Source organism: Limulus polyphemus, unplaced genomic scaffold (genome assembly GCF_000517525.1).
Source record: "Limulus polyphemus unplaced genomic scaffold, Limulus_polyphemus-2.1.2 Scaffold506, whole genome shotgun sequence".
NCBI classification, from domain to species: Eukaryota; Metazoa; Arthropoda; class Merostomata; order Xiphosura; family Limulidae; genus Limulus; species Limulus polyphemus.
Window position 1 is genome coordinate 144939 of NW_013666116.1, and position 12797 is coordinate 157735.

At 30.0% G+C, this 12797-nt stretch overlaps 1 protein-coding gene across 11 annotated transcripts in view; it reads right to left on the reverse strand.

The window, feature by feature from the left end:
- The window catches only part of LOC106458732 (phosphatidylinositol 4-phosphate 5-kinase type-1 alpha-like), a 104824-nt gene that overhangs the window by 31325 nt on the left and 60702 nt on the right, over positions 1–12797 (reverse strand). For 6 of the 11 annotated variants that reach the window (XM_022385015.1, XM_022385014.1, XM_022385012.1 and 3 more), the window contains exons 14-18: positions 9217–9267; positions 7933–8065; positions 7512–7599; positions 6058–6120; positions 315–443 (exon numbers count right to left, since the gene is read on the reverse strand). In XM_022385015.1, the coding sequence (XP_022240723.1) occupies positions 315–443; positions 6058–6120; positions 7512–7599; positions 7933–8065; positions 9217–9267 (464 nt within the window). The remainder of the gene's footprint in view (positions 1–314; positions 444–6057; positions 6121–7511; positions 7600–7932; positions 8066–9216; positions 9268–12797) is intronic. The other 5 variants (XM_022385016.1, XM_022385021.1, XM_022385022.1 and 2 more) reach the window with 3 other exon arrangements.

Genomic DNA, 12797 nt, shown 5'->3' on the forward strand with positions numbered 1-12797 from the left:
ATACCAAACTTATTGACATAAATTCATGAAATAGTAGTTCAATAAAATTTTTAATGTGAGTCAACAAACAAGATGACATGTCCTTTCTGCTCGAAAGGGTTAAAGAAGAAGTTAAATAATGTAAAAATTCAAATCATAAGCTATGTTTTCATGCCAAGTTTATTGATACATTCATAATAAAGTTCTTTAATTAAATAATGAATATAACACAATAACAGACTGTGACTTGTACAAAATAGCCAGGATTAAGAGGTCATCTGTATGAAAAATTCAATTTAGCCACTTCCCTTGAGGTTTGATTGTACATTATTTACCTTTGCTAGCCCCAGGTGTAATGGACTTGGATATCATCCCACCCTCAGGCTTAGATTGGTCAGTTTCTGCTGATACTGGTCTGTGCCTTACAGATGGTCCCTTGCGTTTTGATGGGGAGTGCTTCAGAGCTAGAAAAAAATACAAAAATAAACATCAATTTTATTCCACTTAAAAAATTAATGTACACTACAATATACCAGTGTATAGAAGTATGCTTTTGATGGCTAAACAGACATGAAAAGAAAAAGGTAACTACATACAATAAAGGGAAAATGCTTTGGAAGGTTTTTCATTTGATCTTTTATCAATTTAAAACTCTCTGTCAACTGTATGAGCATTACTAATTTGTTCTGTCAACTGTATGAGCATTACTAATTTGTTCTGTCCATTGTATAAGCATTACTAATTTGTTCCGTCCATTGTATGAGCATTACTAATTTGTTCTGTCCATTGTATGAGCATTACTAAATTTGTTCTGTCAAACACTGCTTAAGTTGTTTACGCTTGCTATGATGGAAGTTATAATATCAAAGTACCAAACAGCAATGGGATTCAATCATTGACCCAAAGTGAGTATTAGAAAATTTATTTCAATACATGTCTCCTATACTGTACCAAATACAATCTTTTAGTGGAAATGATTCCCTTTTTTTTTTAAAGTAAATATCCTTCTATTAAATCTTGAATTTATGTCATAAAATAACATAGATCATAGCATAATCTATTTTTAATACTAAATAAATTGTACATCATAAGTAAACTTAAAGAAAATTTAATTCTTTGAAATGCCTTATAACTTGTTATATAATAAGATGTTTTGTACTGACAGTACAACTGTTGAAATGCAGGTTGCTAGTGGTATTTCCCTTCAGATAAGCAAACATGCCCAAGGAAAGTTGAAATGAAGGAATGATTTTTTTAAGCGGTAGTCCTCACTAATGGCAAAATAATCCTACGTGATGTTAACAATAACTAATCATATGAAAGCTGTGTACAAAGTTCAAAATTTTTAAAAGTTTACATTACATATGTATTTTTAGCCATGGGTAAAAATTTAACACCCATGGTGAGAAATGCTTAAACTCCACGTAACAGTTCTTCCTGGCTTCCAAACATGTAAGCAACTGTTATACATACATCATTATGGGATATTGTCCTACAGTTACTGCTCTATTAGCTATGTTATGACCAAAAACAATTACTAGATCTGATAACTACACCAATGTTGAGTAAAATTCAGTGAATATTTTTAGTTAATATAAACTATATATTTTTGAAGATAAAAATAAGATATCCCGAGTCTCTACTACCAAATGATCTAAAAAAATATATAAATATTAAACATGGAAACTTTGCATTTAGTTTACATGCACGTCTTCCTTAAATGAACATTATAGGACAATATAAGAGAGTACCATCAACCACAAGGATAGCACATATCAATGTGCACTTCCAACCACAAGGACAGCACAAATCAGTGTGCACCTTCAACTACTAGGACAGCACAAATCAATGTACACCTTAAACTATAAGGACAGCACAAATCAATGTACACCTTAAACCATAAGGACAGCACAAATCCATGTACACCTTAAATCATAAGGACAGCACAAAATCAATGTGCACCTTCAACTACCAGGACAGCACAAATCAATGTACACCTTAAACCACAAGGACAGCACAAATCAATATACATCTTAAACCACAAGGACAGCACATATCAATGTGCACTTTCAACCATTAGGACAGCACCAGTTAGTGTGCACCTTAAACCACTAGGGTGGTACATATTGACATTTACCTTGATTTATCAAACCAGCATCAATGTTTACCTGTCATTATGGAAAGATGGCACCTTAACTACCAGAATATAATAATTATATGATATTCAAGACTATATATACACACCTCAGAATAAGTAAATTTTCTGCTTTCAAATGTTATTGTAATAGTATTAATTTGGAATACATAAAACAAATTGCAAATAAAATAAAAAGACAATATACAAAGTTCACAATGCAAGTCTTAATGAATCAAACTAAAATTAATACATCCATAAAACAATGGAATAAAAAAATCACCTACCCCACTACAAAAAGCAGTATGAAAACAAAACCAAGTATGAAATTTATCACAAATTCAAAAGTCAATAAAATGAGAGAATTACAACTATAAGGAAATAAAACAAGGATAACTGATGTAATGTTTCATAATATACTATCACAAAACTAATATATTCACAACAGTGATTAGAAGAAAAAAAACTACTGCAAATTTCAATGTGTATGTGGTATTACAAAGCTATTTGAATGAATAGACATAAATAAAAACTGAAAAATTTGTAATGTTTTTCACACAAGTTTAAACAAGGCATCCATTGTCTTAGTTATAAAATTAAAATAAATATGCCATGAAATAATGATGCAATCTATTTACACCTTTCATGTCATTTAGTAAGTACTTTAAATTACAATAACCAAATAACTAGTTATTCAAAATATTTGATTAACATAACACATATAAAAGTAAATGTGATATTTACAAGTATAAATTATCTCCTGGCTGATCAAAACTATCTTTCAGGATTGCCCGAGGCTTGATTTCACACATCTCAATCAGCTTATTAGCAACCCCTTTACCTTTCAAACACTCTACAATAAACATTTAGCAATATTTCCACTCAACTTTTACTGAGACACTTAACAGGGTTAAGTTAATGGAATTTCTTAAGTACTTCTCTCCCTTCACTTGTGATAACTATACTACATTTCAAAGTTTCTTCTGTCAATAAAAATGTGTAAGTTCATTAGCTATTAAGATTTCTACTTCCACAATACTATATGACTTTTCCTGTCAGAGAACTGCAAGACACAAAAAGGTTTAAAATTTGCACTTTCTGTCATGTAAAAATATACAAAACTTATGGTATTATAAAAATTTTCAGATAAATATGTACAAATCTCAATCCACTGATACTTCTTGTTTGCCTTTAACCCTCTTGCTACAGGCTTGGTTGGTTTGGCCATCAGTTTCCATACTATAACTTTTAAATGTGTTCTGTGCATTTTCACATAATTTGGCTAGCTTTAAGTAAACGTGACAAGTATTTTTTACAGGAAAAAGCTGATTTTTTAATTATGTATTTTTACTAAAAATTTGTCCGTGAATATATGGTTTGAGTGCTGACTACTCTAAATGCAAAGCAATTTCCATTTTCTTCACCTGAAAATTGTCAAATTTCGTTTGTGTAATCTCTAAAACTTCCTGAAAAAATAATTTTTTTTTCAGTAAAACCTTATATATTATCTGTCATTTTCTCTACCCTAACTCTATACCAATTTGGTCAATTTGACCGTCTTCGTAACCACCATAAAAAATATAAAATGAATTCTTTCTAAAGTGACTGCAAATTGTAACAAGAAACTACAATTGTTTATTGTAAATATCTTAAAGCTCATGACAGTCTACATCTGTTTATACTTAAATTTTATTGTTTTATTGCCCTTTGACCTATGTCTAATTAATAATTCTGCCATACAAGTTGTAAATTCCTTGGCAAACACGTAGCTTAAGTTACCATATTAAATTATGTAATGCACAAGCTGCTTGCAAGCATACCTTGTGAAGAATTATTACAATTAATTGTTTTACCTAATCTTCTAATTTTTACATTTTAGTTACTTTTACAATACCATACAAAAAGAAATATGGTACTTACCTGTGTCCTCTTGATTTTTTGCTGTCAATTCCTGATGGAAGTTAAGCCTACTTTGTTTATACTGATGTAACAGTACACTAAATAATTATTTGATTAAATAATGCACCTAAGAATACACAATAATAACATCCACAAAGTGAACAATGTCTTATAATTATCATAATTTATATGGCTTTATAACTATGTGGTAAGAGCCTTTGAAATTTAGCTAAACTTGTCAATGTGAATAACACAAAAGAAAGTTTCAAACTGGAAGCAAAATAGACAATACGATGTACAGAAAACAGTATAATATAACACATAATTTGGTAGATTAAAACTTTGGCTTTCTATTGGTTATAGACGATATAGTATAAAACATCAGAGAGAATTACTGGCAATTTGTGTAAGAGGTGGGTGTGGCAAGTGGGTCTGATTTTCTACTTTATGGCTCTATAAACAAATAAGATTGAAGGCTATAAAAATTAGGCTTTGCCTTAGTAATACCTATATTATAATGAGCAATTTACACTAAATTCTATACTTTTTAGAGGAGTGGTAAAGAAATTAATGAAGGAGGAGGACCTAGAAAACAAATGTCAATTCTCATACTATGGGAGATTGGGGATTTTTTAAATACTTCCTTTAAAAAATTAAGAATTTAAAATTTATATATTAAAATTTGGTTCATTAACTATGTTTTGATGCCAAGTTTATTCAAATACTATTATAACAAAGTAGTTCAATTAAATTTTGAATGTAACTCTAAAAGTTTGTGACATGCTCACACAGACCTACCCATAGCAAGAGGGTTAATGCAAAGAAAAAAGTTTGTAGTGCTCTACATTACTAACAACAAGCTATGATAAATGAAAATATTTTCTCCTTTTTTATTGGTAAACCCACACTTTTGCAGCTCTTCATCAATCAAGCTTGGCCAAAGGAAGGAATTTCAATCTGCACTAAGTCTGCAAATTAACTTTTTCAAAACACAACTAAAACTAATTTATTGATATATACTCCTCTTATACCTGTGATTTTAAGGTATTTCAGGAACAGGAATGAACTATGACTGTTCTTTTGATAAGTTCTTTTGCCACTAAAATTTGTAAGGGAAGTTCAAAAAGTTTATTTTTAGTTAAATATCTTCTTAAAGAATAACAAACATGAATTAACTTCAATTAACTACAATTATTTTCTCCAGTTCCTGATTTCTAATTTTGTAAGACAGTCTCTGAAGTTGGTAGGTTCATTAAACTAACAAAGTAAAGAAAATGTAATAAACGTAATACTAAAATACAAATTACATACATTATTACAATCATATCAAGATGAAAATGCAATCATAACTTCATTTTCTAAACTACATTATAACTTACTGTGATAATAAATTTCGTTTCTAACTACTAATTTCCAACTATAAGTATACTATTACTACCTCTTTAGCAGTAAAACTATATCATTCATCCACACCCATATATATGAAATGTTTAAATAATGATAGTTACATTTGTTTTCTAAAAGCCTGGAGAAAATTAAACTAAAAACAAGTAATTACAATGAAAGAGTTTATGGAAATTTAAGTATCAATGGTTACTTCAACTTTCTACCTAAAACTAAAATCCAATTTAGTTTCAACAAAACTCAGGATATATATGTGTGTGGAAAAGTGTTAGATGTAATTTTGTAATGAAAGTAATCAAACAAGGACTCAGGCTTACAAATAAGGAAAGATAACACCCAAGTAAGAACTAACATAACATTAAGGTTAACAATTAACTCAACACTTCACAAAACATTGCATTACACAAAATACAACACAATACTCATTCAGGTACTGAATTATCTCAATTTGAGGTAAATATCCAACTGCAACACTAAAAAGAAGTTATCTACAATCATTGTAGTGCGCACACACGCATTCAGAAGTACATTAACACAGGTAAGAGGAAGAGGAAAAATCAAATGAAAGGTTTTACAGGAAACTTTGACATACATTTACAGCCAACAGCACAGTTAATAACATCAAGAGAGAAGGTTCGTACCTATGACACTAGACACCAGGGTTCTAAATTTGCGGTGCGGGCCTTTGATTTCAGGCAGGTCCACTTGGTGGCACAAGGAGTGGTAGTGATAGCAGAGAAAAAGAAATGTGGAGTAAGGGCCTTTTTAGTGAGATATGTGACTGACAGAAAGTTTAGTATTTGGAATGGAAGTGCACAAACTGAGTTATTCTTGACAAAGGACACAACAGATTATTTAAACGATCCATATCCTAAGTTACTTTACACTTTCATCTTTCAATGTTAATGAAGTGTTAATTACCTCAGTGATAAAATTTCAAGCAAATTCAAATTCCCTTAATGTACAACTTTCCTTTATAGTTACTAGCTAAAGCACTGTATAAAAAAAAGAATAAGGTGACACAAGGAGTTAGTAAAAATAAAAGTTCAAAATTACAAAATTTAAAATAATTTTTTCTTCTGTTGAAAAATAACCTTTCAATTATTTCAGAGCCAGCAAATACGTATATGCTAGAGGTTAAAGGATAAATGTTATTATATTGTTAAATGGATTTCAGCATTAAAAATATCCAAACAAATCCTTTAAACTTTCTCATGACACTTGACTACACAAGCAGTTCAAATATAGTATATCAACTACTATTTGAAATAGCTTTTAAATGTGTCAGTAATAGAAGAAACAAGTTAGAAATATTTAAATTAAATAATATGAACAGAGTTTACTAGAAAAGAAACAAATATTCTTTGTCCAAAAAATTAAAGCTTTTATGCAGAAAAAATAATATTAATAGTATACCTGTGAAAGAGAATTTGCATTTAACATTTTTCACAACCACCAAAGAACTGAAGTTTATGAAGTATCATTAAAACCTTATACCACTAAGTCAAAAGTGTATTTCAATTTCCTTGTTCTAAAATGCCGAAAGATAATATAAAATATCAAAATGTTCATTTCAGTTTTTTCTGCATTACTGGAATTGGGTTATTTGGATAACTTATTTAGGTGTTAATTTCATCTAGAACATCTTCAGAAAACCTACTCATAATGCAGTATACATTTACACTATTAAAAATGAAACTTCTGTGGAACTTTTCCACTTGATCATTAACAATACAATCACAGTAAAACTGGCCAATAAAGGAATATAAAATCTGAAAAGAAGTGCAAACATGCTTCGTCAAAAGCCTTAAGAGATTGCTAAATGTTAAACTGTTTTCTCAACTATTTCAAATGAATAAGATGAGGAGTCTTAAAATCTGTACACTTTTTAATCAATGAATTTATTATTCAAGTATTTATAAGCTTGCTAATGCACAGTGAAAACATTCGGGATATCCCTAATGAAAATTAAAGGAATAAAGAGGAGAACCAGTAATACTCAAATAAACAAAATGTATAAATCATACTAAACATACCAGAAGAAAATACTCAACAAAACATGAACAATGAATTAAGTGATAATTATATGACTTACAAGACATAATTTTTTTGAATACTGTTTTGGCCATGAAATCCTGGAATCTCTGAGCATAAAAGGAAGGCCTGTGTACTGAGACTGTATCCTGATAAAAAAAAAAAAAGAAGAATGTGGCATTATATAAGTGGTAGCAACTTCGACAAATTAATATTAGTATTAATGCCTTGAAATACATTAAAGATGAAAAAAAAGTAAACCTTAGTAAATGTCTTTAGATAAGACAAACTTTATATTTGATCTTGTAATACGAGACTTAATAAACATCATTTTCCTGTAAAAGACATGACACTATTACAATTATAGTTTAACAGATAAAACTAAAGTAAAATAAGAGTAGCTAGAATGTTAGTTTTAAGTAACTCAAAAACTCAAACTTAGGTTTTATATTGCTAAAAGAAAGAAAGAGCATAATTCTCACTCCATCATGTAACATTGACTTCCATGTGTGTTCTAACTTCTTCTTCAAACGGTAACTTTGTAAAATATCTATAATTCCCAGAAATACCAGAAGACGTTCCCCTCGAGAATTCCTTGCTGGTATTCCACCAGGCCTAAGATGAAAAAAAAAGAAAATCAGCATTTTAAGCATACTTTTTTTTTCAAGCCTAAAATGAAAAATAAGTCAATATGAATAATGAGTGTTACTACACTGAAAAGCAAACTCATTCTCACCCAAATTACCAATTTAACAAATACAAAATTCATAAAAACAACTCACCTTTGTCTAATAAAAGTAATTTAGAGCTCATAAAAACAACACAGTTCAAACAACCATAGTTTCATACGAGTTAAAGCCTACCTTTCTCAAACACTAACATACAGCTTTGACATTAACCCATGATTCAGTGATTACACCAGACATCATGCTGAAATGAACATCCCCATTTGGATCACATATCCTCAAAAAAGCTGAATTAAACATTAGAAAAGTAAACCATGAGTCAATCAATTAATTTCCTTCAATAGTTTCCTGTTATAGTTGCCATTCCAATACAGAAACTCATGTATCATAATCAGTGCTTGAATTGGGGCAGGATGCCCTCCTACTTCTTTTCAGGAGGGCCTGAAACCATTCTGCTACCTTTTAGTAGACTGTAAGCTTCTCAAAAGGAAAAAAGCTTAATAGACGATGAAATAAATACTTACAGCAGCAAGAGATTGGAGTGGAAAACTAAATTTATATATTTTTTTAAATGTCATGCAAGAGCAAGGCAGGAATGAGACAAAGTAGTACACAGATGAAGTGAATGAGCCCTCTCATTACAGGCTAGGTCGATGTGACCCGGTTCGAAAACAAAGTAACCATCAAAGTTTCCATACTATAACTTGTAACAGTATACATCTGTTTATTTTATTGCCCTTCAAACTGTGACTACCTAATTATCTTTCCACACAAATTGGAAATCACTCAGCGACCATGAAACTCACGCTACTTTATCAAATTGCATAAAGCACGAGTAAACATCGTGAAGATTTTTTTTCATTATTTTACCTAATCTTATCTAATAACTTTCTAATTTTTACATTTTAGTTACTTTTATAATAATAAGTAAAAAATTCACAGAAATATAATAATCAGCTTCAAACATTTCACAAACCATCTTGCTCTCTCTCCACTTCAAGCACTGATCATAATTAAACAAAAAATATACAATATAAAAGTACAACTGCATAAAAACAAAAGATCAAAATAAAAACCTACATATTAGTTATAATTCCACCTGAGGAAACCCAGGCAGCAGTGAGGAAAAACCTAATGGATTTAAAAAAGACACTAATCATATTAGGAAGTAAATATTAACAAACAAATAACCAAATAGAGATTTTTGAGGTCTGAAGGGCATTTAGCATGCATACACACTCCAATATCTAGAATAACTTAGTATTATATTAACTACCAAACAAACCAAAAACATTTCCAATATTCTGAAATCCTTTCCAGTTGCCATCTCAGACCAACAAAGAATGATAGCACACTTATGGATGAAGATTATCATAAAATTTAGTAAATATTGTAAATATGTATATTCTATACAGTGCATAAGTTCTCACAATGTTTAAAGAAAACAGTGTCAAAAAAAGGGAAAAGAAAAGCTCTTTTATGTGGTGTCATGTATCCCTGGACTGATGACAGTGGGTATTAAATGTCATGTACCCCTGAACTGATGACAGTGGGTATTAAATGTCATGTACACTTCAGGAAAGTACTTACAGCTTGGGTAAAAAAGTTTGGAAATGGAAACCAAAAAATGCCAAGATCAGTCATAAATAGAGTAACCCTGCTCAGAAACTCTCAATTCACATATAAAGAAACTGTGCATTTATCTGAAAATGAAGACCCTATGAGACATGTTACAAGATAATTATATATTCATCCATGCCCAAAGTTAAAGCACATCAAGGCAATAATAGAATGACAATACAAGCACATGAGATGTTCTTAAGATAGAACAAACTCCAAGGCAAAGTTTCATACAAATGATGTGGTGTTAGATTTAAGTATAACAGAAATGCCTTGGTTCAGCTACTATGCAATTTTTATTGACTGTCCTATAAAAAATCAGTTGTCTATATAAATAGTCCACCACATACTAAGCTAAATCAGTAGCAACTGTACCAGAAGTTATTCTGACAGATCATTCTTACTTGATCAATCATTATACCAAATAACAAGGATGACAACATTTGCTCCACACACACACACACAAAAGAAGAAGAAGAGCCAGAAATATAATGGGAATTTATAACCTGGAGAACAAATGACTTTAAACATTGGAAGTAGCACCCATACAAGAAGTTATTGTGAACTGGAGTGGCCTGTTGGATGTTGTTAAAAGTATCTATCCATAAAAAAAGAGTTGACATTTCAGAAAAGTAAATAAATTATGATAATCTGAAGTTCCAAGAATTAAATAATAATTTAGAGTCTGTCTCTTAAATAATGTATTTGAATAAAAATCCAAATTTCTCACAATGAAAGGTTCAAAACAAGACAATACTGGGTGTTTATAATAGCCAACTTATGCAAGAAAAATAGAATTCTGGAAATTGGTAGGCTAGGAAAGACAAGCAACAGATTCATCCTGACTAATAAGCTTTTAAAGAAGTCAACTTAAAAATATTTTTTTCAAAAATACATTTATGAAAATATTTTCCAATGAGAATAAAATTCACGAATAGAAAGTTAACACTAAAAAAACGTCTGTAGATTGAATAAAATGATAAGCGTTTTGTTTGGTAAATTTTTTATCCTCCTAGCATGCGAGCTGTAAACAATGAATGATGGGAAATGTAATGCCTTCTCATAAATGTTTCACCCTTTCTCTGTACTGACTATAGAGTAAAAATAAGGTGATAAACCATGAACTGCCAAACCCTGTTTTGACAGCTCAAGCTGCTAGAGAAGAAGTAATAGTGTGGGGAATATTCTTGCGGTAATGATTTAAGTCAACTAACACTTTTAATAAGTGCCCAGTCAATTTGACAGGCCACATGACCTTTATTGTACTCGTTTAAAGTCTTTATAGATTTAATACTTATAACTCACTCTTAATATAGTGGGTATATATTCACAAAATTTAGCAGTCTTTCACATACAAAAACTCATTTTTTAGTGAAGTATTTTTATTATAATAAAATAAAAATGTGTCCATGAATATATATTAAGTATTTGTTTTGAATAGTCCATGTGCAAAGTAATTTTCATGTTAAGATTAAAAATACTTTTCCTCATATCAAAAATTTCAAATTTTCTTTGTGTAATCCCTATAACTTCCTAAATGCATTTCACACGTTTTTTTCAGTGAAACTTTATAGTTTATCTGTTATTTTCTCTACTCTATTACAAAACGGGATCAGTCAATTCGACCGCTCTCGTAACCATGAAAAAATAAATAATCGAAATAAACCTAAATTAAACTTTTTTCTTTCTAGAATGACTTCAAATTATAACATGAAACTACATTCATTTATCCTACATCTATTTATAATTATATTTTATTACCCTTTGAACCGTGTCTAACTAATACCTGCACCATTATAAGTTTTAAATCACTTGGGGAACGTGCAGCTCACGTTACGCTATCAAATTACATTATCCATATGCCTCGTGAACCATTTTAATTGTATTATTACTATTACATATTTTACCTAATCTACTCTTAAATAACTTAGAGATCCATATTTTTAGATTTTAGTTACTTTTACAATAATAAATAAAGAATAAGTATAAAAAACAAGAAATAAAGTACTTACCTCATCATCTTTTTTTCATGCTGTCGGGTTTCGAAGAGAGTTAACCCTAATATATTATACTATAGATGGTAATGCACTTAATAATTTTTATTGAATTAAATAATGCACCAAAGAATATAGACTAGTAACATACCTTCCAAAATTTTCCTGGTTTTTCTAACTATGCAACAAGAGCCATTGCAAATTCCTCCAAGATAGTCGTTAACTTTCCCACAGGAACGTTGTTGCTACTCTGTGTGAAATTGACAATTATCTGTTCAGAACACAATATTATACAGTACATCATTTGATAGATGAAAACTTTGACTTTATATTGGTTATAGGTAATATATAATGAAACATAAGAAAGAAATATCAATGAACTGTGATAGAGGATATGATAGGTGGGTGTGGCAGGAGGGGGTCTGATTTTCTATTTGATAGCTCTGTAACCAAACAAAATTGAAGAATATAAAAATTATGGTTTGTCTGAGCAATAACGACTTTATAGAGAGTAATTTACGTTTAATTTTGTACATTTTTGAGAGATGATAGATAAAATAGGGATGATGCCATGTTAAGACAAAATGTGTCACGTGGGCCACAATAGTGGAAATTCAGGATTTTTATAAATATTCCTTTGTAGAATTAAGAACTTAAAACTTGTATACTATTAAAATATAGATTTTTAGCTAAGATTTTGTGCTATACTAATTGGTATAACATAAACAAAAAGTAGTTTAATAAAATTTTGAATATAAGACACTAAAACCTTGTGTCATGCGCAGTAAAAGATACCTGGGGCAATAGGGTTAATAGAAGGGGGAAATAAACACAAAATTTTCTTTGTTGGATATTACAAATACGATAGAAACCAGTAAATATTTGAAAATATATTTATTGTACATCTAAAAATTTGTATTTTTTCCACCCAACAATGTTATTTCCATTCTAATGATAATTCAATAACCATCATGTTCATATTGTTTGAAACTGGCTTGTAGAGCATGAAAGTGATCACAATCACTGGATTATTCTCCAATTACAAGC